A 26,269-nucleotide genomic window follows, 5' to 3' on the forward strand; every position below is an offset into this window, starting at 1 on the left:
ATTATCGCACTTTATTAGCGGGCCGTGGTGCTTATCCAGCCAGAACGGTTATATATAACTCGTTAGTCTGTTGGCATGGTTTCAGCTGATACGCCAAACAGCCAATACTAAATGAACAATGTTATAACATTAGGGCTGCAGAACAGGTTATATCAATATACATATACATTCACAATTAACAACAGTGAGTGCTTCAATTCGTTTCTAGCTGATTTAAATAAACGACATTCAATGAAAAAATACTTGTGATGTAAATATTAGCCTGATGCTAGTTCTCAATGCAGTTTTACCTAATCATGTGAACGAAAGCATTTTGAGGAATGTACATACATATATAAAGAAAACAAAAAGGTTTGAGTGAGCAGTGTGAATGTACACACGTTTCTCTATTGCTTTTCTTTCCTTTCTGTCATTTAAATTATTAACTTTAAATAAGAATACATGTAAATCTATGGGTGAGGGCGTTCTAAGTTGTGATTACTTGTGCCCAATCCTTTTCGTGAGAATAAAATATGTTTAAACTAAACATATACATTGAGGGCAGTCGAGCTCAGTACTCACATTGGCTCATCTGAGAGAAGACGTTAATTCATGCGTACCATTCACCATCGCCTTTTACGCTGACAGACCGCCTCCGTGGACTAATGGTAGAGCGTCCGCCCGGAGAGCGGAAGGTCCGGGGTTCGATCCCCAGCCGCGTCATACCAAAAGACGTTAAAAGATAGTACTGGTTGTTACCCTGTCTGGCGCTCGGCAATAAGGGGCTAAAACAAGGACTGGTCGGCTCGGAGTCAGTATACTGTGTATGAGTGGGGTATTCATGTTAAACTGCAGCATGGTATCTCAGTGTGCTAGCACTATAAATCGGCATCAGCCCGGACTAGTACAAGCAGCCACACACACACATATACACGTGCATGCACGTCGCTATATAAGTGCAATAATCTTGGACGCGACGTTAAACCCCATTTCATCTCACCTATACGCTGACATGCAATCAACATATAGTCCTCAACATCATATCGACTGTTATTGTTGGGCATTTTGTTTTCATCTTTACAAACACAACGTTTGTGATAATTATGCTATGTACACATTATATAAAACCCACACATGTTGCAATCTCCCGGTTGACAGAGCCTCGTTGAGCAGTGTCACAGGCCTGATACTTCCTGAGCTAATAAACTAACGTTTGAAGCTGTGTCTCATGAACAGCCAGAAAATAAAAGCGGCAAAATATTTCCATGATCACAAGACATTTCTTGTGAAAGCAGAGTCCATTTTACGATTACGCGTTAGGTGAAATGGGGTTTAACGTCGCGTCCAAGATTATTGCACTTATATAGCGACGTGCATGTACGTGTGTGTGTTTGTGTGGCTGCTTGAACTATTCCGGGCTGGTGCCGATTTATAGTGCTTGATCACTGAGATACCATGCCGCAGTTTAACATGAATACCCCACTCAGACACAGACTCCGAGTCGACCAGTCCTTGTTTTAGCCCCTTAATGCCGAGCGCCAGACAGGGTAACAACAAGTACCATCTTTGAACGTCTTTTGGTATGACGCGGCCTGGGATAATCCGGACCTTCCGCTCCCCGGGCGGACGCTCTACCACTAGACCATGGAGGCGGTCTTTTTTACGATTACGACTGATATAAGCATGTGTTTATGAATCACTATCAAATAGTGATGACACCATGTGTTCGCGTACCCCTGCCCTACTCAACAGCCAGCACACAGTGGTGTTCCATGACGCATCGGTTTCATTTCTGAAAGTATGAATACAGTTAATAAGTCAAGTTTTTATAGTCTTCTTTTAACTATTTGTAACAGCATGACGAGGCCATCAGTTCATCAAGGCAATGTAAGAGAGGCTTATTGGGCCGATCATCAAAAGATAAATCCACTGATAACGTTCAGTATAAACTCTTTTGTATGTTTTGGGACGGTGCCGTGGAGGCCCGGGGCTAGTTTGTTATTCTGTGATCTTGTGTTAATGCATCACATTTAAGGACGTCAAAGGCTGGAAGTAGAGCGTGACTAAAATACGTCACAATGGTATTTCTTATACCAGTGTAGAAATTCCCCAATGACGCTAAAAATAGCACCATAATGTAAGTGTCTTTCTGGGTTAAAGAAGCGCTTGGAAAGAGCGACCTATGACTACCTTTTACCAAGAACACAATATTCGGATGAGACAAGTGGATTATCACATCCAGGTGATTGCTGGATGTAGGTCCTTAACTGTCAGTGTGTCTGCAAACACACATTTTCGACACAGCAGCTAGATAGTGGAAGTTCGGCAATGGAGGCAGTCTCGACGCAGCATCAAGATAGTGGATTCAGTCTCGAGACAGCAACTAGACAGTGGAAACAGTCTCGACACAGCAACTAGGCATTTGGGGCAGTCTCGACACAGCAGCTAGACAGTGGAGGTAGTCTCGACACAGCAGCTAGACAATGGAGACAGTCTCGACACAGCAGCTAGACAATGGAGACAGTCTCGACACAGCAGCTAGACAGTGGAGGTAGTCTCGACACAGCAGCTAGACAGTGGAGACAGTCTCGACACAGCAACTAGACAGTGGAGACAGTCTCGACAAAGCAGCTAGACAGTGGAGACAGTCTCGACACAGCAGCTAGACAATGGAGACAGTCTCGACACAGCAGCTCGACAGTGGAGGCAGCAGTCTCGACACAGCAACTAGACAGTGGAGGGAGTCTCGACACAGCAGCTAGACAGTGGAGACAGTCTCGACACAGCAGCTAGACAGTGGAGGCAGCAGTCTCGACACAACGCTTGACAGGGTAGACTGTCAGGACACAGCAGCTAGACAGTCGAGACAGTCTCGACACAGCAGCTAGACAATGGAGACGGCCCGACACAGCAGCTAGACAGTGGAGGTAGTCTCGACACAGCAGCTAGACAGTGGAGACAGCAGTCTCGACACAACAACTAGACAGTGGAGGCAGTCTCAACACAGCAACTAGACAGTGGAGACAGTCTCGACACAGCAGCTAGACAGGGTAGACTGTCTGGACACAGCAGCTAGACAGTGGAGGTTCGTCAATGGCGGCAATCTCGACACAGCAATTAGATAATGGAGACAGTCTCGACACAGCAACTAGACGGCGGAGACAGTCTCGACACAGCAACTAGACAATGGAGGTAATCTCGACACAGCAGTTAGGCCGTCGGACTGGACCGAAAGCACACGATCACTATCAAAAGAACGTTCATCCCCGTATCTCTGTCACATCATACGGGTCACAGCTGGTGACCAGATCGATCACTCTCATCGATAATATATGATACTAAATGTAAGGTTTGTTTGTTTGGCAAAGCGACTTTGTATACACATAATTCATTATACACAAATCCATTTCGACTCAAGACACAATGATGTGCACTGTAGAACTCACTGTTATATACGAGTGACAAATATACAAGCAACTGGGATAAAGAGCTTTAAAACAAAACATCTTCAGCATGTAGGTAACAAATATTGACGGTTCAGCTGTGACATGCCACTGTCAATGTGATCATTGCAATTGTGCGGGGAAGGACAGTTACCCATTTCATTCACATATAATACGTTCTCCACATTAAAACAAGCACTCAGCATTCCAGCTGCACGGCGGTCTGTGAATAATCAAATCTGTACCAGACAATCAAGTGATTGACATCACAAGTATCGATGGTGGTTTGTTGTGGTTTGTTGTTTAACGCCGCTCTCAGCAATATTCCAGCTATATGACGGGTGTGTGTAAATAATCGAGTCTGGACCAGACAATCAAGTGATTGACATCATGAGCATCGATCCGCGCAGCTGGAAAACAATAACATGCATCAACCAAGTCAGCGAGCCTGACCACCCGATCCCGTTAGTCGCCTCTTACGATAAGCATGGTATCCTTTTACGGCCAATATGGCTTGCTGAAGACCTATACTAACCCGGATCTTGACACGGGTCGGATATATATGAAGATATTGAATACCCGTAACATGTCAAATGTACACGGATATAAAATATTCGCCATTGTTATGGTGATGAGGTAAAGAATGTCATCATAAAAAATAACGCATTGCATCTCCGTGTTGTTCTCCCTGCCGTAGACTGTCACTTCCTCATTATGGAGTAGTTATATGATCTTAACATTACAAAGGTTGACATAACCCAGGACGGATAAAGGCCATGTCACTAGGTGGTTTTTCATTTAGAACCGTCTAAAATGTGAATAGTGCGGTCACACTGTCAGCTTGTTTCGACGGCATGGATCGTTGACAACGCCGTCTGTCGTTCGCGTGCCTCATCTAATTTTAGTCTTCATATATCTCGATACACGTCATACAATGACATTCACTCTTTAACTCAATTCTCGTTTAACAAGATTGGTCTGTTGGTGTATTGGTACACTGGTAGCCTCGACTGATAGCGCGCTCGCGCATCACAGTCACAGACACAGTCACACTGTCTGGTCCTTGATATCACTTTGATCACATTGTTGGTCTCAGTCACAATAATGTGTTGCTGTAGAAACAGGTTATGTTTTTAAAATCCACCTTTTAGGACATATGGATCAATACACATATTGTGTGGTACACCTGCATACTCCTGTGTTTCAATCTACCATGAAAAGTATTCATGATTTAAAAACACATTTATCAATATAATACCCGCCTTGTTAGCAAATTATATTGAAGACAATTACAATTTTCATAATTAAGTAGTTATCAAAATAAAGTAATGTTTCCGATTCAGTAGTCCATAACGTTCAGTCTATATGTACTAGTATCCATATTACAAAGACGCATTATATATCTGTATACAATATGACAACAAGCCCCAACAAACACAGATCAATAGATTACTCGAGAAATGGCCTTGCAGACAAAAACACACCATGTATACAAACAATATTCTGACGTTGATAACAATACTGTGCACACCCCTGCATTTAAATCGGATGATATGACGAAACGCGGCGCTGAGCGTTCACAGAAAGCCATCTAGCGGCGACCAATGGATTGAAAACACTCCGGCAAATGAAGGAAGCTTTTGGAGTCACGTGGTCTCGAGAACCAGGCCGGTTATTTTCCATTACCAGGGCTACTTTGTTTCATTGACGGGCTGACGCTCCCTCATAATCGTGGAACTCTTGTAGCGGCAACTTCTCAATTCCACACCGTATATTGTTGGCACACAGAAACAAGGTAAGAGATGACTTTGTGAAATATATGCAGATGTACATCTTACATGCTACTTAATCACGCCTGTTTCTTTCAATTAGTGGTCTTGTAATTATTATCATGATTCCAATTCATAAATTATGTTGATTATTTCAGGATGCTTTAAGCACAAAGAGCATCCATGTCCTACTTATGAAGAACAAAACTGATTTCGTTAAGCTCATTGTTATAAGTTTATATTATTATTTTAAAACGCACACGTATCCATTGTACGCTTGAAAAAAAGCGGCAATGTATTACCGTATTATAATAATCAGGAATAGCTGCTGCAATGTTTTGCTTTCAAATACAGATTTATATTTACAATACTTTTAATATTATTTGATATTTGCTAAATTATAACGATAGAACATAGTAAATTGTGTACTTTTACATAGCGAGCGCGAATCTATGAAGTGATCGTTAACGTCTAACCCGCGTGTTCAGTTGCCGGTATTCACAAGCGAGCGCCACATGTTTGTGCCGGCTGGAATGGGCTGGCTCGCCGGCTGGAAAAAGCCGGCGAAGCGTGGAGAATAGGGAAAATCCCCAGTGTATGTATTCCCGCTTGCATTCAGAGCACGGTCACACCCACAGAGCAGAAACGAAATATGCATCAAGTGTATGCGTGTACCATAGCTGACTAATATACGACATTCGATGCTGAATATGAAATTAACCTGCTTATGCCGGTAATCGATACTATCAGGTACGCGTTATGTTCTGTGACTAGCCGCACCATCCGGTGGGCACTAGATCTGTATTGTATACATCAGAGGGCACATTGTATTATTGTATTCACGTAATGCTGTTCAACCGGGGAATGGGCGGAGTGCACGTGTGGCGTGTAGCTGTATAATGTTGCATTTGAAGGCTAGTCCATAGGTAGGTTTACAACCCTCAGGAGATACATCTGAAGGCCTAAAGAACGAGCTATTTGATTTGCAAGCAGATATCAGGATGGATGGGTTCCTATGGCAACGGAAGCCGGTAGTTGCTGGTGAAAGACGGGCACCTGGCTCAAATATAGACCGCCAGCTGCCCCAGGTACTGTTCGAGAATAGCGAGGGAGGGTGATAGTGGCGGGCTTTCTTTTCGCTTTTTAACTTGCCGGGGAAACACTTCTCAATAGGGTTCTAGTTTGATGGGCGCGGCATGGTTATGAATGATATCACGGACGTAAAGTGTTTTACGTGTTATTTTATGACGTGTCTTTACGTGGATATATCAATAAATCACAGACCTGTGACGTGGTGTTTTCTCTGGTATAGGGCCTTTTGTCATTTATGGTAACGCATTATACGAAAAGCTCGTAACACGCCGGTCGGCCATTTTCCGGCAAGTCAATGGAATATTCCCGGGTGAGTCACCGCGAACCGGGAAATTTAACCTGAAACCTCTACCCTGACACGGGTGATTAAAGTGAAATAGAAACGGGGCACGTTTTGTAATTATCACGACGTGGGAGTAAGGCTACCGTTGTCGTTATAATTGGTTAACAAATGTACACAAGATGAAATCCTTTTCGCGACATTGATTATATTTTCACCTCGTAACGTGGCTTTCTTGATAACCCTGGAAATACGATGCAATGCTGAATATTATCAGAGATGTAAAGTCAAATATTCTAACACACGTACAACTTGTAGAGAACGTGTTATGACATGTACTAGGGTCATGTATCCCTTTTTAATAAATACACACACATGTCCGCCATGACGTCACAATAAGCCTATTATGTTCGACACATGGAGCGTGTGTTGTTCGCCAGAGAGGAGTACTACCTTTATTCTCAGTGTTGGTCTTAATAGAATTATTGTGGTACGTCTGTTGCAACTCTGGATAAGCATGGTACGGCTTTGTGGACTGAAGATAATTCCTTGATATACAAAGCTGACGCTGTGGAATAGGATATATTCTTTAGGGCTTTTGGGGCTCTCGCAGTTATGTGACTAGCTAAATTGATTTTGGTTGGTACATGGTTTATGAAAGATTTCAATACAAAACAGTTTAGTATGCAGATCAGTTACTTGGAGAAGGATTAAGGTAATGCTCTCAGCGTATGTCAGACATTCGGGGAATATTAAGGATGGCTATGCATCTGTTATAGCTGAAACGATAAAGGTAGCGACTGAATGTATACGTGCTATTAATGTAACGACTGACGTAGTCATACAGTTTATACTCATTATTAGATGTTTGTTGGTTGGTTGACGCCGCACACAGCAATAATCCAGCTATATGACGTCGGTCTGTAAATAATCGATTCTGGACCAGACAAGGTAAAATCACAAGGCTGGTGCCAGAATGATAGTTTTCACTGTAGTGCCATTGTGGCTAGGGTTTCGTCTGTCATGACGTACCACGCAGTGTGCCTATGAGGGAAATAAAACCCGGGTCGTCTGTGGAACAAGCGAACGGCTTAACCACTGTGCTATCATGCCGTCCCCATATTGACTGAATAATACAGTTTCCGTCATATGTTATCTCCATGTCAACAGAACAAATATAAGTCGCCGCGTCTGCAACGGGAACGTTTCCTGTGTTAAATAGCGCATCAAATCGGTAGCAAATCATACTTCCTCCATTAAACGTCAGGAATCCGCCATACAGTCTACTCGAGTTTATCCTGCTTGGTGAGGTGAGGTGAAATTGGGTTTAACGTCGCGTCCAAGATTATTGCACTTATATAGCGACGTGCATGCACGTGTATGTGTGTGTGTGGCTGCTTGTACTAGTCCGGACTGATGCCGATTTATAGTGCTAGCTCACTGAGATACTATGCCGCAGTTTAACATGAATACCCCACTCAGACACAGTATACTGACTCCGAGCCGACCAGTCCTTGTTTTAGCCCCTTAATGCCGAGCGCCAGACAGGGTAACAACAAGTACAATCTTTTAACGTCTTTTTGTATGACGCGGCCCGGGATCGAACCCTGAACCTTCCGCTCTCCGGGCGGACGCTCTACCACAAGACCACGGAGGCGGTTTATCCTGCTTGGAATATTATTGTTATATTATCTGCAGGTTTTGTCAGCGTCATGCCTCGCTGTATTGCCGTGCGTGGATATAAACGGTGAATACACTGCTACGTGTTAATAGCTTATCAGGAGATATTTCCATATCGGATTCTACAAGTAAAATATTCATGGTACTGTTTAGTTTTAATTATTCATAAGGCACATTGACGTCATCCAGATGCTGAAATAATGGAATAATATGACTTACCAAGAAAACATAATTTAGAGATGTCACTATTACTATAAATATCATATAACTTGCCCACGTTGTATTTTATCGCATGATTCAAGTCAAACTCTACCTACAAAGTACAAAGAAAAAAAAGCAAAAGAATTAGGGAATACTTAACACATTAAGTGACTCTGGCTTAAACTCAATTTCAGAACTATTTTTAGCTTCAAAAGATTCTGACCTTTTGTAGTATGCTTTCTTTGGTATTATTACTGAAGAATGAGATTGCCCTTTGAAACAGTCAAGACAAAAACGAACTTGTCTGTCACTGTTTGACTTCGGGCTAGAAGTGCGGATACTCTTTAAAAGGCGCGGATGTGAGCGTTTCCTCGAAAAAGCGTTTGTCGCGTTTCTGCCTGACGTAAAAAATCGAAGTAGGTCATAGGTGTCACCCCGACATTTTGACGGATTGTTTTCCCTGTCCCCGATGTCTGCAAAGCGGAAAGATTCACTACCATGTTAGTCACGTGCTCCGCACGAGTGAAAGAGGAAGACGGATTGCCACACCGGCGGTGTTACAGGAGTATGCTGCCTGTATAAAAGTGTTGGCCACTGACAGCAGTGAAATTATGACATGACATATCCACATGGTACATACACATCTCGTATAAGTGGTAATTTATTTTCTTATATATTTTACCAGATGACAAGTGTTTTACGTCAATCACGTGGACAGTAATGTATCACCACTATTAAAACAGACATTGTCAAATAGGTCCAGCGGGTGCTATTCCTATTGAGGGAAGAACATTAAACTTCATGTGGCGTGAAGGACATATATTTGAAATCTAGACAGCAGCAGTGTGCCGGTATTGTGTGCAACGTTCCCGTGAAGTGACGGTGGAGGTTGGCTCCGTAGTTTTTGTCCTCCACGTGGTCATTGAATCAGTTGAGTCCTGCCAATGAGTATCCAACCATATGTCGTCTTTTTGACAATGGCCCGTCTAACATGCACCAAGTGTTCAGTTTTGTAATTGTTAACCTCGGACCTTTTGTGCATCGTCTAGACATTACGACGGTAACACGCAACGTGGAAATTCAATAACATTCGAATAAATGATTTATGAAAGCTTTAAAATATTCAAACTTCATGATGTATTTTAGTGAAATTCAATTTCAGATTCGCGTTAGGCTCTTAAAACATTTCATAAACTGAAAAACGAATTTAGTGTGGTTGTTTGACGTTTTGGTAAATCAGAAAATTAAGTGATTAAACGTCGTCTGATCATTGCCGATCTTTCATGCTGATTATGTCAGCTCAAGATCCGACCAGTGCCCTTGACTGCAACATGCCCTGATAACCAATAACAGGACAGTGCTGACACGCAGATCAATTCTCGTATTGCCATGGTTACGGTCAAATGAATAGTCTGTCTAGACGATGGCGAGCGCGTGAATCACGAAACGCACGTGCGATTCTCAGTTTAAATCTTGCAAAGAGAATGACACATTCAATGAGTTCATTTGTTCGTCTTTCGTTAGCTGCAAGTCGGTAGATGCTCAGGTCATATGTGAAGGTCAGTTTGCAAACATTTTGAATACATACTTTATTAACTAGTCAGTGAATTATCAATATTCAATTAACAACTATGAGTAGATAGTTTAACTAAACATCAGGATTTAATCCATTTTGCGTCTGCGTTTTTGCTAGGTAATATTTGCACGTATAATGCATCAATATTTCTTCACATACACAGAGCACTGGGATTATATTGGAAAAAACAACAACGTCTTATCATGACGTTTTTGCTCTTGTTCACACATTAATAAGCGTGAAATGTAATGGTGATTACACTTAAGAATGCAAAACAGTCGCTCGCTGGATCTAATAATTTGCACGCGCTAAAAGCATGATCGGCGAACGCCAAAATGGATGGCAGTTTGCGTATTCAGCAGAATGTTGCGCGTGCAAGGGATATGTTTACCGTGTAGGTATGACTGTTGCCACGGGTTGTCTGTCTTGGTAAACTTGTTTCGCCTCTCGGAAGGTCGCACATGTTGAAAGTAGCATTGCTAAAGGGGCATTCACACGGTACAACTAGTGGTATACAACTTGTTGTATGCAATTAGTTGCACAAACTGAAGTTGTATACAACTCGGCATTCACACGGCGGCGAGTTGCATACAACTCGGGTCTCGCGAGATCTCTGACAAAAAGCTTGTGATTGACTACATTATCGCTAGAATCTTGGTTGCCGAGTTAATGTTCAGACGCATTGCTTTGAAAAATCAACGCTGTGCGAGAATTGCGGTCGCGCGGTACTGGACCAACCTCTGACTTTGCAATTTAACGGACTTGTATATTATTGAATTTTTAACCCCATGATGGAAAATTAAATGTATAACGTGACACATTCGATACGAAAACGTACTTGTTTTGTGTCGAAAACAAATTTTCCGTTACATGACGTCAAAACACGAGGGCGATGCCCACATGTACAAAGACACAAAAAAACCGCAATTCCTAGTCATTGCAAAACTCAGTATCCGTCATGTCCGTGGTGAGCATCTGCTTTGGCTCAGGACAATATATTCTTTTTGTTTATGTGTATCTACAAAGTTCCCACACAGCTATCGATTTTAATAACCACATCGGTTCCTTTTCTGGGACATTGAATCATTGTCATCCAAAATGTCCTGAAGACATATTTCAGATTTTGTTATAATATAGAAGAAAGAACTATAAAAATCCTGAAAGTGCCCTTTGGCCAGTTGATATCAGATACTTTTAGCTTATTTCCCAATTTATAAGAAACGTTGAAATCGGTAACACAAAAAAGTAACAGTATATTAGCAATTATATTCGGTTATAGTATGGAAAATTTCGATTAAAAGAACAGAATGTTGGGCTTATCACTACAACAGCTCCACAACCCCTCCACCCCCCAGCGACGCACACCCAAACCCCAACAGACCATGACCCACCTCCACCCATGAATCTCAAATGGTCGGCCCTTATTTTGAAACGCGCACCTGATGCAATCTTTAGCTGTCAATGTTCCGCCAATTAAACGTTAAAGTCCAAATGTAAGACAAGTAGTTGTCCACACATGAGTAATACATTAATAAAAATATAACGTGGCGAATTTCCTTCCTTCAGGTATACATTTACTTTAACTTAAGAAATGAAGTGCCTGTTTTATTTAACCTATCTATATAAATTTGCCACAATGAATATTTCACAATTCTCCAAAGGAAATATGTATATGCTGCAGTGTGTTACACTTACAAAGCATCTTATGGGAAGGATAACACGATGAATGTCTATGACCAAACAAACAGCTGATTATTATGAGTTTCATAAATTCTATGGCATTTTAGATTATATTAACAGTACTGCATACATGTATCCATTTTGCAGCAGTGCATTATTTTGCTGGGTGAAACGATATTGAAGAGATATTCAAATTATAATTCAGGATTGAAACAGTAAACTACTTCATGAACTGAATGCGTTGTGTACTAGTTCACCCGCACCTCAAAGAAAATAACAAATATGTACAACGATGTTGATGCTGACGTATACTAATATGACATCACTACCGGTAACCTCCCGTCATAACGTAGCGAGTTCACTGATAGCAGTACGCGGAATGTTTGGAGTAGTTTTACTGTGATGCTGGGATCACATACATACATAAATGGGTCATGTAAGTTAAGTAATCAGAATCAATCTGATATCAACAAGTTCTGTTTGTTTTTATGTTTCCATTCTCGCCTTGATACTACGTGGAAAGGCAGACCAATACCGTCGTCAGTGTGCGTGATTTTGCGTCAATCATGGCGGCACGTTGAACGATTTCTGTTGACTTTTTCCAAATAAGTATCTGGACTCTAATTATTAATTCCTCAATTCTTGCAACGATTATCGACCCATGCATATTCGTAATAAACTGAGCTAATGTATGCAACAAATTGACGACCGAATCTCTCGGAATAGTAAAATGTTAAGTAAAACTAGAAGTTTGCTTTGTTTACATTTTTAAATGAGAAGGCCCACTGGTAGGTTTCAGAGCACAGGGTTTGGTTTCACACTTGAATATTGCGGTTTATTTCATTTGGACCGTTTGTATTAGTGACTTAGACAAAATGTCAATTGATTCTTAATGGTATGATGAATTCAGAGATGTATGTATGGTAGCTGAGTGTGAAATACATGTGATGTGACAGGCATCTCGCCTGACGCGAAAAGAACCGTGATTTTGCAACGCTATCCAACATTGAGGTTCGGTCCAGAGTTTTCATATTTCGAAAACGAATATAGGGTTATTGGAGTCTTTTCGGAATGATGATTGGTGTTTTGACAAAGGGCAGACACCTAATGGTTTTGTAATGGAACTTCTCATGTAGCTATACGTTATTTGAATAAATAATCACATTTAGAACAGTGAATTGGTAAAATGCGAAAATGGCATTTTTTTCGTTGTACACTATTTTCAGATGTCGTTAGTGATACATATGCTTTTGCTAAAATAGTTGTTAATGGCATCATATTATAGATACTTTCCCACAGAATCTAAAACTGTGACGTGTATTTGTGTGTATGATTTATTTTAAGTTTTAGAAGCGTATTATGGACCTTATCTCATCTTGGTCTACACTACAGTGAACAGTCACACAGCCATCGTCGTTTCAAATAACACCATGAACAGTTTAACCAGGAGAATTAGACCGATGCAAATCTCAAAATATATAATTTGGTACAGTGGTATTCTACGTACCTACTTTTCATAGGTCCTTTATTGAGTGGTGACACTTAGGATACCGAAAAACAGAGGTTACCGACGTGAATCGGAGTCGCCATTTTTGTTTACAAATTGACGTGTAAATGTCACGTGATTTTCATACGCGTTTTGATTGGCTGCGTTCATACTAGTCGCATGAAAATAGAGCATGTCCTATTTCGTACAACTCGCGTCCAACAAGTTGCATACGTCAAAAGTTGGACCGACTTGCCCGTTCACACGATGCAATGTGTTGTATGCAAAAAATTGTATACAACTAGTTGTACCGTGTGAATGCCCCTTAAGCAATGCTACTTTCAACTTCTGTACGAACCATAACATCAACAAATAGGTCCAGGGACACGTTGATTGATATACCATAGATGGGTGTTTGCCTGAGCCATTGGTGTTTGATCGCAACATAATGCAGCTTCACAATCACCTCCTTATTGATTTGTATACGCATGTATTGATATGTCATAACGACACAAGTACCCATTTTTTTCAAATTCTCTATTATTCGTTTATTTAACATCCTATATACAATGTTTGAATAGAACTATGACAGTTAATGTTAATATTGAATAAGAAATGTTTACAGACTGACAAAACGTTGTACATTTTGTGTGATTAGTGTTTGAGTTGGGTGTTCCATGATTCATCGTTATATTTGAATTTTGTCTGCTTATTGCAATAACGTCATGTATGAAAATTACGCAAAGAGCTTTTGTGTTTACATCGTTAAGAAACTCGCACACCTGCCGCAAACCTGTCACATGACGCGTAATCAGACCGAGGACGCACTCAGTACGCAAGTCTATTGATCAGACATGCAAAGGAAATACACACATTGACAGACATGCGATATACGACCGGCGGAGAAACACTACCAACCCCAGGCGACATAAATAATATCCAACCCTAGTATAGGAGGCCACTCGACACCTTTGATTAATCTGAATAATTTATTTTGATTGAACCTTGTCGTCTAGGAGAGCTGGCAACAGAGATTATTTTAATACCCTTCTATTGTGAATGCCAAGGTCGTTGCCACCCCTTATGGCGGAATGAATGGCAGTCATGGGCCGGAGTCAGGTGCCAAAATCTACAGTGGCGCAAGCCATTGTTATTTCGCCCGAATAAGTAACCAATGGGAGAACACAGTTGTCGTATCTGCAATATGTAGTATGACGTCACAGCAGTTCCGGTTGCAGCTGGCAGATTCAAGGTGAAGCGCCAGACTTTCTTCTGCCTGGGAAACAGATCAAACGCTATCATCTTTACCACATTTGGGGCCTGCGAAAATTCTCTTACGCCTAGCAGAAGTTTCCTCCTCTTCACATTCCAAAGCGCACACATTCCTTTACCGAGATAAAAACTCACCGAAGTACCGATATAGTCAACATCGTTTCTCTTTTCGTAAAATATCAGCATAGGATTGGCTAAAATAGCAGCACATTCGTTACACAGAGATAAACCTGGCAGGCCCTGTAACATGGTCAATCCTGTCAGAGTGTTAGGAGAACCTAGTACACCTGCTTCTACAACTCCAACACATAGTGCTGTATAAATACCATGCCCGTACATCATGTTATCAAATTGCCAAACCAGAAAATCTGATCTTGAGACGGAACTATTTACATGGGCGCTAAGGGCGCAGGATCGGTTTACTCCAAACCTACGTGTCCATCCGCCTGCAGTTGTCTGCTGGGTATTTTCCGCGCCGCCCGTTGAAAGGATCTTCACTTGATTGTCGGCATGGTTTTCTTCTCTGGAACACATACACATATCGCGCCGGAAAGTAATTATTTCTGAGATTTGTGTTGGCTGGAGGATTACCTTTCGCAGCTGACACTTCAGTAACAGTGTATCATAAATAACAGCCACAATGTGTGCTGTTGTATCGTATTAACAAATTACTTGAGCGTAATGTCAGCACTTAATAGAAAAATCAGATCAAGTATGGCTGTAATGTTCCATTAGTTTACAATTAATTGGCAGGGAACGCGTGTCCAAGTCACGTGTGTGAATCTTTACGATATGAAATGGGTTCGTTTTCCTTCTCCTGCCTCACTGCCAAAACGAAAATTAAATTTAGCATAGAAGACTATATTTGTACTCCCTTTGACTAATATAGCCTGGCACTATCGGTGTAGGCCACAAAGTGTCAAAACACTATCTTCCTCCATCCCACAAACGCTGACGTGTTGATGAAGACTGCGCAGATGCTTATGTAGTCTCGACAGCGTTACGAGGTGATGTTGTTTGTATTGGACAACCGTGCTGTATCGGATGACTGCCTTGATAAGAAATAACTATCTAATCAATTCAAACATGGAGATAAAAACAATTGGCCTGTGATGCTTCAGGACGCACAATCGGCGCTCTCTGTGACTAAGTACAATGTTATGGAGAACACTTAAGTATAGCATTGTTGACATGTTATACATCATTGACACCATCGCTCAGTATCACTTTAGTACTCCGTTCCACAAAGCGATCTTAGCGCTATGGTTATCGTAATACAAATCGCTTCGTGGAAGCGTCGAACTGAATGCCCCAGGTTGGCCGAGGTCAGTTAAGGTCAGTTAAGGTCAGTGCACAAAAGGGTTTAACACGTCCCATTTTAATTCTGGAAACCCAAAGTCCAGAAACTCTACGGTCTTTTCCCAGTCTCGGTCAAAGGTATTTACAAAAATAAGCATGCTGTTTTCATGGGTACATACTAAGGAAGAAAAAATGAAAAAAAACCAGGTTAAAAAACTCAATATTTACACCATCTCGCCCCCATCATGGGCCTGCCCATGGACGAGAATATTTTCCTTTACTCAAAACTCATGTTTTTGTTTCGCAAATACTTAACTTGTATTCCATCAAGTATCATACTTTGCATTTCAGTATTATCCGGATATGTGGTAGTTATCGATAACAGGATAAAAGTATCCAGCGATTTAATGGCGGCAATCGTGAAATAGGTGTCACTGCAGTAATAAATCAGTGAATAAAACGTAAACGCATAATAATCAGTCTCGATTATCCGCTCAAACAGATTCCATCGCGCGTAAAAGGCAAAAGAGTGGTGACAAATATAGAATGGATCAACGAAATCAGTGATGACGCCAGGTACGCATTCCTTAAACATGCTCCACATCGTTTGGAGGTTTTTAGAATTATGGCATCAGTCTACATGCTGGTATTTAATTCGAGCGGGGCATTATATGAATTATCTTTATCGTATATGTAACCTCCGTGACAATAATGCAGTTCATTCGAGAACCGCACCGCCTCTAGTCTTTAATTTCTGAAAACAACCAACAAAATGTAGCAGTAAATATATTTTCTATCTTGCCAATGTGAATATCGAATTTTGGATTAAAACGAACTGGTTGACAGTGTCCGGCGTTGGCTGTTTGTCAAACAAAGATCAAGCAGTGACTGTAAGAAATGTGACATGTGATATTTCATGGTTCAAAATGTGACCAACAGTGACGACCAAATCGTTGTCCTCGCCCACTACAGTTAAAGTACACAGCTGCCCGTAGGCCGATGTCAACTCAACACAACGAAAAAACATCACTGCGACTATTTAAACAGACTCGTAAACACATTTGTGTTATGGAAGACGCATGTTCATACTAATACAACAATAATCCTTAAACAAGGAACAAATATTTGTTTGGTTGTCGATCTGAAAATGTCACGCGCGATGTTTGCGTTGCTGCAGTCGTCAAGTGTCGCCTCTTTAGTGATCATTGCCATGTTTTTGCACACGGTGGCATGTTTGGTAAATAAAGGGAAACGTGTCTGTTCCTTTTGTGGTATAATTACACTCATAAACAATTGCCAACGTCTTAAACGTAAGGGAACATCCTCCGAATGCATGGATTTGCGTTGTGTCAAATGTGCTCCTAGCGCTAAGACTTAATCCGTCATAGAGCGTGTTACGGTGATCGTAGCGCTGACATTTGTCTGTCTGTGTGTCATCGTACCCCGATATGTCCTTGCTCTTGCTCCTGCTCTTGCTCTTGCTGTCAACCACGGGTCTGCCTCACCAAGTTGTCAGGTCGCCCTATGGCCGAAATAATGCGACGTTAATTCTACATAACTCACTCTCCAGTTGTCTGAGACACCACAATTCATATTGCAGATTTGCGCCATTTAGACGTATTCACAACCACACGTTCCACATCCGTGAACCCAAACCCCGTTTTTTTTATTATTTAAAAACACAACTATGTACATCGACATGTAACAACAACGAATTCGTTTTTTGCAGATGAGTACGGAAAAAGTTGATGCCTCTCACGTTCTGATGAACGGCGAATGCCCCGGATGGAATGTTAACCTAGACCCAGCGTCATCGGACGGGTCATCGTCGACGGCGGACGCGGGTGATGAGAAAATGATGAAGAGGGAGACATGGACCAATAAATTCGACTTCCTGTTAGCCTGTATAGGTTTCTCAGTCGGCCTAGGAAACGTTTGGAGATTCCCTTTTCTGTGTTACCGAAATGGGGGAGGTAAGCATCATATCTTATTCTAAATTACCATTTCGCAATTTGTTGGCAACATTTTCTTCAGTAATGGGTTTCATTACCAAATTCCATACCCGAGAGGGTTTCAAGGCAGAATTGGTTGCAATCCTAAACCACAACACGCACCCCTATCCACCACCCCTACCCACACCATAGCCTGTATACCAGTGAAGACCCGGGTTAGAATATGTCTTCAGTAACCCATGCTTGTCGTAAAAGGCGACTATGCTTGTCGTAAGATGCGACTAAGGGGGACGGTTGGTCAGGCTCGCTGACTTGGTTGATGCATGTCATCCTATCCCACTTGCATGGATCGATGGACATGATGTCAATCACTGGATTGTCTGGTCCAGATTCGATTATTTACTGACCGCCGTCATATGCTGGAATATTGCTAAGTGTGGCGTTAAACAACAAACAAACAAACCACAGCCTGTAAGGTAAACCTGGCGTTGCAGTCGCTATAATGGGTTGTATGATATATAGCGGCGTTAAACAACACCTTCCCATTTCTTATTTAGGGTGATGGGCACGGGTGGCTCATTCGTCTAAGGCGCCGCGATTCGCTGTGCAGAGTTGCGTCCCTTGGGCACGCCAGAAACCTATGATCGTGGGTTCGAATCCCGGTTCGCCCCGATTATGTTTCTAGGTTTGTCAGCACTATATACCCGTGCTCGTTGGTTTCACCGAAGTGGTAAACGTCTGAGACCTGCATCACGTCGGGCTTTCGTCCCACATTAAGCTGACACGCCGCGATATAACTGGAATACTGTTAAAAGCGGCGTTAAACCCAACTCACTCACTCAATTATCTAGGGTGATATGTTTAACTACTGATGTACGGCTGAGGAGTTTGCCTAGAAGCAATATTGAGATGTAATGGGTTGTGTTTAATATCAGTACTGCGGCTTTAGGCAACCCTCGTCCATTCACATCATAAGGGTATATTTATCTATTGATGTATGCTGTGGGAAGAGGAATCAGAGTTTGCCTGGAAGCAATACGTTTCCGGCCCTTTTGTGAAAACAGCTTTTCTTTCAATGTCCTCTGAAGCATTGGTGACGTCACCCGGTGACCACTCGTCCTGTCGAACTCTTCCTTTGCCATTAGCTTTGGCTTAGATAGTACCGATCAATATACACACCGCGCTAAAAGAGTAACCAATACCACCGTAAACTGGCAGAAACCGGTACTTTCCTGTGTATAGAATTATCATGCCTCGGCAAAATCAGTTCTGAAAGACGGTTCTTGGAAATTGAAATATCTTGCCTCAGCTCAGCTCTCGAAATATCGAAATGGTTTCATCAAATGATACAGGACACAAATAGTGTTCAAGAAGCCCTTGATTTCCGTATTGTTACAGGTATAAATTCAATTATTTCGTAGTTTTAAAAGATAACGCTGGTATTCTGTGTATGTCTGCCCATACGTCAATGTACTCGGCGTTGCAGTTAACAGACTATTGGCGGCATTCGGATTGGAATTCGTCCAAAAAAAAACAGTCTAAGAAAAGCTAGTAATTTGATTAAATGTAGATATTGCCTGCGCATCCTCTCTGACATGCTACGCCGAGGAGTGATTATTTGTCAGAATATCATGATCTGAACACAATACAATCCGCGTGACCCCCCTTTGGGAATTCGCGTTAGAATTGGTCCCTTGTAACCTGTGCTGATCGTGTGAGGCAGATTGGGTGGACAGGGTCGATCGATTTCGTGACACTGTACCCTGACGGCGTGGATCATTGATCACAATATTAATCATAATATCGATAACTGGATTGTCTGACCCAGTCTGTTATCTAAAGGCCGCCGTCATGTAGCTAGAATATTGTTTAGTACGGCGTTAAACAACAAACAACAACAAATAAACAGACTTGCGATGGCACTAGACCAGACACTCTCCGTGTCATCGACGTCAGCATGCACTAGACCAGACACTTGCTATGAAAGCGGCTGCAGCGTGCACTAGACCAGACACTTGCTATGAAAGCGGCTGCAGCATGCACTAGACCAGTCACTTGCTATGAAAGCGACTGCAGCATGCACTAGACCAGACACTTGCTATGAAAGCGACTGCAGCATGCACTAGACCAGACACTTGCTATGAAAGCGACTGCAGCGTGCACTAGACCAGACACTTGCTATGAAAGCGACTGCAGCGTGCACTAGACCAGACACTTGCTATGAAAGCGACTGAAGCATGCACTAGACCAGACACTTGCTATGAAAGCGACGTCAGCAAGCACTAGACCAGACACTTGCTATGTAAGCGACGTCAGCATGCACTAGACCAGACACTTGCTATGAAAGCGACTGCAGCGTGCACTAGACCAGACACTTGCTATGAAAGCGACGTCAGCATGCACTAGACCAGACACTTGCTATGAAAGCGGCTGCAGCATGCACTAGACCAAACACTTGCTATGAAAGCGGCTGCAGCATGCACTAGACCAGACACTTGCTATGAAAGCGGCTGCAGCATGCACTAGACCAGACACTTGCTATGAAAGCGGCTGCAGCGTGCACTAGACCAGACACTTGCGATGACATGAACGACCCATGCGACTCGGCAATAGCTCCCGCAGAATCGATTCTTGCATTTGCCGATGGTTCGGCGTTTTTGCAGTCGTGTGAATTTCGAGTGGTTCTAAGTTACTGTTGCCTGAATCGATCGGTTTTGTAACTACCGGTGACTATTGTTACTAGGCGACTTAGACGAGAGTTTAATGTATGTTCTGGTAAATCGGTGACTTCCGAGAAACGTTTTGGCTTCATTCCAAATGTAAAACCAGATCTGGACAAATAGAATGATATTTGTTGACACACATTCCTATTGTCTATACATCTGTGACACATATTCCAGGCTGTTTGTTTGTAAATACACGCACACTTTGTTTACAAACACACGAACAACTCAGCCAATTCAGCCAATCATTGCTCAGTTAATATTAGTCAATCATTGCACAACATAACAACAGCAGTACGGAATCTGTTGTATTCTAAACACAACCTCGTTGTACACACGTTTCGGAACTCCTTCCTCGATTGGTTTTTCGCTGTTATAGGTAGAATCGCTTCATCTCCATCATTAGACCATAACGCAGAATAGGCAGGGAAGTGTCCCCTGCTGGATTGTCAGTATCTAGGTGCTAAACAATGTCCCAACCAGCCTTTGTTTGTTGTTTAACGCCGCACTCAGTAATATTCCAGCTTTATGACGGCGGGTTGTAAATAATAGAGTCTGGACCAAACAATCCAGTGATTGACATCATGATCATCGATCCACGCAATTGGGGTACGATGACAACCAAGTCAGCAAGCCTGACCACCCGATCTCGTTAGTCGCCTTTTACGACAAGCATGGATTGCTATTCTACCCCGGATTTTTACGGGTCTTAGAAAGTCGGAGGCATTTTTAAACTAGTTCAGCGGAATAGTTGAAACCACAAAGTTTGTAGCTTGTAATACGTGAAGAAGAAAAAAAATAAATTTTTTTATGTTTACATTTTCGGTCAGATTCACTCAGTTCTGGTTTGTCGCAAAATTGAGTCAGTAAAAGCTAGTTCAGATTTATACCCCCACCCAAAGGTTACGAATCAATGAGGGCTACCATCAATGTTTTTTTTGTTTGTCCACAGCCAATTTGTTAGTCTCAGGATAGTGCACTTTTCTGTTAATGGCTATCAACGTATTGTCAAGGGGTAAACGCTTGAGCTCAAATAACCTCATTCTGTTCCCCGATATCTATTTCATGATAATTCTATCCGCTAATGATAATATAGTAATGTCAATATTTCCTTCACGTTCATCAATTGAATTCGTGCAAGCCATATTAATGTGCGTGTTATCACACACAAAGGGCGTGCCTACATATTGCAGAATGCTGCGTCAGCAATCTTGTATTGGTTTGTTTAACGCCACACTCACATCAATATTGCAGCTATGTGGCGGCTGCCTGTAAAAAATCGAGACTGGGGCAGAGAATCCAGTGATTGATATTGAGAACAAAGATCCACACCACCTCAGTACGATAACACCCAATCAAGAGAGCGTGCCTGATCACCCGATCCATTTTTTCGCCTCGTATGTGAAACAGGTTCCTTGGCACATGTTCTCAGCCGAACCCCCACGTGGTCCTTATTTAAATTTACGAGCAATTCGTGTTCTGATTTTGATATTGCCACTTGCAGTTCACATTGAAACACCAGCGATGATGTTGATATTAAAATATATATTGATGGAAAACAAATTTACATCGGGATAAGTTACTACCTTGTCTTATTTTATCTATAATTTCAACTTATAACCCTTGGGCTCGCGAGAAACCTATGATTGTGGGGTCGAATTCCGGTTCACCCCGATTATGTTTCAAGGTTTCTCAGCATCATAGCCTGAGACCTGCATCAATTCGAGCTTTCACCCTTTGACAAGATGACACGCCTTGATATAATTGGAATATTAAAAGCGGCGTTAAACCCAAATCACTCTTAACATTTGTTAATTTATTTGTTGTTTTCTTCCAGGTGCCTTTCTCATCCCCTACTTCATTGCTGTTGTTCTTGGTGGTATTCCGGTGTTTTTCCTTGAGGTCACTCTTGGTCAGTTCATGTCCGAAGGGGGCATCGGCCCATGGAAGATCTGCCCTCTTTTCCAAGGTAATACCTGTTTTCATACGCCTGTAATGTACGATCATATTTTAATCTGAATCTTGTATACTCAAGGAAATGGAGGCTGATGATCTAGACTTTAATATAACACATAACAGATTCCTCTTGTTGCAACAATAGCATTGCACATGGTGCAACAATATTGCTCTTAGTGCAATATTGCTGCACGGGTCTGGGATTTCCATTCCCGTGGAACCCCACGTGACGGACCTAGTTCTGGTTTAATTGTGTAGTCAATAAGTCTCCTTGTTCCATCCTCGTGGATTCTGTGAACTAATTGTGACGTCACAGACTTGTCTGTGTCATCCTCATGAAAACCGGGCACAGTGATTCTGATGGCTTGCTCTCCATCCTCTTAGAGCCCGGATGACAGACTACATCCCCATGCCTGTTAAGCAGGACATCGGCATTGCTCCAGTCCAGATCCAAATGGTCTGACAAAAAATTGCCAATCTCATGTTTAACGAGGCACCAGTGGAATACATGGACTGGCTCGTCATGGTGTCATCGCGCCGTGTTGTCCATGTGGACCACAATGAACCATAACATAGCTGAAAGACTGCTTCCTTAAGACTTCCCTCCCACTCGGTACCACTGAGCCGTGTTGTGGTATAATGAGTACGGTGGTGCTCAGATGTAGACCATGTTGACGTCGACAACGTCTCCTCCCCGCAGGTATCGGCTACGCCAGCACTGTTATCGTGTTCTTGTTGAACTGCGACTACAACATCATCCTTACCTGGGCGTTCTATTACCTCTTCTCCTCCTTCACGGCCCGACTGCCATGGTCACATTGTGACAACGAGTGGAACTCGCCTAACTGTTCCACTTTCCGAAGACATCCGAATGCATCGGATTCCGAGAACTCCACGGAAACCATGTTTAATGCAACGGTTGCTAACGCCAGCTACAGCATCTATAGCAACTTGACTGGGGCCGCCGAAGTGTCCGGGAAGTTGGCACCACTGATGGATCCTGTAACAGAATTCTGGGAGTAAGTAATAAATTTCTATTTTTCTTGATAAATTCATGTATACCAAAAACTATGAATACATCCTCTATAACGCCGTCTCACTTTTAGGGGATAGTTAACCTTCCTTTGGCATATTTATCATATATTTTGACTTTCTTGCACCACAATTCTCAGCTTTCAGGGTTTTAACGAGGTAAGGAGTCTTTAGAAAAACAACGTTTTATTTTAGTCGCTTATGTTTTTTGTTTTTGTTTATGTTCATGAATGTTAAATATATGATATCATATTGGCATATGTCAACAACTTCCCCCAAAAGATACAATGCATGACTTTCACGGGTAATTATCCGGAAAAAGTACACTTGAAATGTCCTTATTGTAAATTTAATAGATCAAATGAAAATTAATTGTCATTTATTTTTTTTTTTAAAGAACGCCATGTTTATCCTCTTATCTTAAATTATAGTCGAAGCATTGTATCGTTATCATTTCGGCATTCCTCGGTAGTTGTCGACAAACTCCGCAATAGCCGTCCTTTGATCTGGTGAAGCATTAACTTGAACATATTTCCATGTTAAACTTACAAAACCAGCTAAATCTTTACAGTTTCTTATTAAGGTTATCTTTCCACAAGTTCCATGAGATTTCTGTAACAAGATTCAAGTTGATGTTTCGCCACGGGTCAGTTTGTTAGGCGAAAACTACCGAGTTTTACCGAATGACTGAGTGTACCTGTGATATGTTTCCATAGTGATCTGCTTAAGTTCTTTATTGTTTTCTTGATGTACTGTTGATACTGTTGGATTTTCTTTTCCTGATATACACAGAACAAACAACAGATATGTCTGTTGGGATTTTGCGGGAAGTTATTGTCATACTGGCCACAGACTATGTTTTATTGATCCACAATAATGGATAACATTACTACTGTACGTTTTACCTTGTTTCATAGCCACGTGATATTTTTACTGTGATGTTTTTATTCTTACTTCTTTGATCAAACAACAGGAATCTTTGTTATTGATTGAATACTATGACATCATTGTTATGAAGTTTGTACACAAAGATCGTAATACATTTCACCATATATACAAAAAACTATGCTCAAAGCACATTTGCTGAAATTGCGTTTGGCCAATTGTAAATTATATAGTTATATTATTGTTAGAAACGTTTGCTTTTCGTTTTATCTATCGTAAGATATACTGACATGTGCTTTGACCATAGTGTATGAAATATATCACTATCATTTTGTATGACAGAACTGTTTGTAAAGAGGGCTTGTGTTACACTTGTGTTTTCACTGGTAATTTAGGTTTGTTTGGTAAATAATTGAGATAAACGTCAGGCCTATACCACACGAATTGTTTCTAAATGTCCAAACAAAAGAGTATTACAATTCTACCCTTGGTTTTCTTTCGTTTAAATTATGCAAGAATAATTTTTTTCTCTTTCACGTTTGATTTAAATGCTTTCATCTTGAACTTTTGTAAAATTGTATATTTGTTTCCATGCCAATTCAAGCTGTTTTCACTAACTACGAGAAAATATATTATATTCCTGCTTCCCTGCATAGAGTGAGTCATCTAGGATACTGATGTTAGACATTGTCCTTTAGTGTAATTATCTATGCTGTCGAAACCACCAGCGGCAAATCTTCACCAACGATTTACATGTAAAGGTGGACAGCACATTCTCATCAGGGCCGGTAACTCTGCTCAGAAGTTTACGGGTTTTGATGGGCATATGGATTGTATATATTACTTTTATGAGACTTGAAGAGTGATTTTATAACTTTTTAGGGTGTTTGTGCTACAAGCCTGCACCACCGGCCCAGCTAGTTTGGGGTAAAAGACGTTAGGTTATCTCCCCTTGTGGGAGTAACCGATACGGTTCGTGCTTACAGCTAATGTGCATCGTGCAATACCTTCATGATACAATACATTGTACAAAATTAATCGATTCTTTTTAACAGGTTTGGATTTAAGTTTGTTGGGCATTTAGTATTTATCCAAGTACCGACAATCAATTATCTCCCCTTACAGGCATTGCTTCTGCCCACTTCCTGTATGGGTCGTGGAAGCCATGTTTGGTAGTTGTAGAGAGTGGGGTCACACCATTACACCCGACCAGTTAACGATGGCCGCACTCGGTCCGGGCCCGATGGGAAAGCCCTCCTGGCGCTCCCTGACGGCTGATCGTGACTGGTCGGCTTCCCCATAAGAGGGTGGCTGATTAGGAACCTGTTATAGAGGACTCTTCAACGGTTGCACTATTACTACAAGTCAGCATCTAAACCTACACTTTTGCCTCAGCAATAACATTTGGAGTGCGGTTCAAAACCATCTTAAATCATAAACAGGTAAAATTGTAGGAAAATAATCATCTCCGCAAAAGTAGACTTCAGATTGACGATCTCTCACTCTAAGCCGCCATTTTGAAATAAGGAAAAACTAACCCTGCCCTGTGCATGGAACGCCGTGTCTCATGGGCAGAGTATTTAAATAGCCACTGTAGTGTAGCACTTTCTTCAGGCGCAAAGTCCTGCTTCTCTCCAACGATGTCGGGTCACCTGGCAGGATCAAGTGGGACCTGGCCCTCTGTTTGCTTCTCGCATGGATCGTCGTGTATTTCTGCATATGGAAGGGCATAAAATCCTCCGGAAAGGTGATCACTCACTCGCAGTGAGCGTGTGAAAGCTAGCTCATATTGCCCATACTCTTGTTCAGGTCGTCGGGCTACCTTTAGAATTTGACCTTGACCTACACGAGCTGTGGTGTCGTAGAATAACGGGAAACAGTATAGAACACGCCTCTTCTTCCATTCAATAATTCTCATTTACTATGGCGTGGGTAAGCTCTTCGTGGAATTTGAAACCAGACTT

General features: G+C 41.8%; 1 protein-coding gene across 1 annotated transcript in view; it reads left to right on the forward strand.

Annotated features, from left to right (window-relative positions):
* Positions 1 to 5,060: 5,060 nt before the first annotated feature.
* The window catches only part of LOC124115030 (sodium- and chloride-dependent GABA transporter 2-like), a 33,622-nt gene continuing 12,413 nt past the window's right edge, over positions 5,061 to 26,269 (forward strand). The window contains exons 1-5 of the mRNA XM_046475835.2: positions 5,061 to 5,217; positions 17,487 to 17,730; positions 22,270 to 22,401; positions 23,089 to 23,407; positions 25,920 to 26,052. Coding sequence (XP_046331791.2) covers positions 17,487 to 17,730; positions 22,270 to 22,401; positions 23,089 to 23,407; positions 25,920 to 26,052 — 828 coding nt within the window. The 5' untranslated portion in view covers positions 5,061 to 5,217. The remainder of the gene's footprint in view (positions 5,218 to 17,486; positions 17,731 to 22,269; positions 22,402 to 23,088; positions 23,408 to 25,919; positions 26,053 to 26,269) is intronic.

This window comes from Haliotis rufescens, unplaced genomic scaffold (assembly GCF_023055435.1).
Source record: "Haliotis rufescens isolate VD_foot unplaced genomic scaffold, xgHalRufe1.0.p SCAF_7, whole genome shotgun sequence".
Lineage (NCBI taxonomy): Eukaryota > Metazoa > Mollusca > Gastropoda > Lepetellida > Haliotidae > Haliotis > Haliotis rufescens.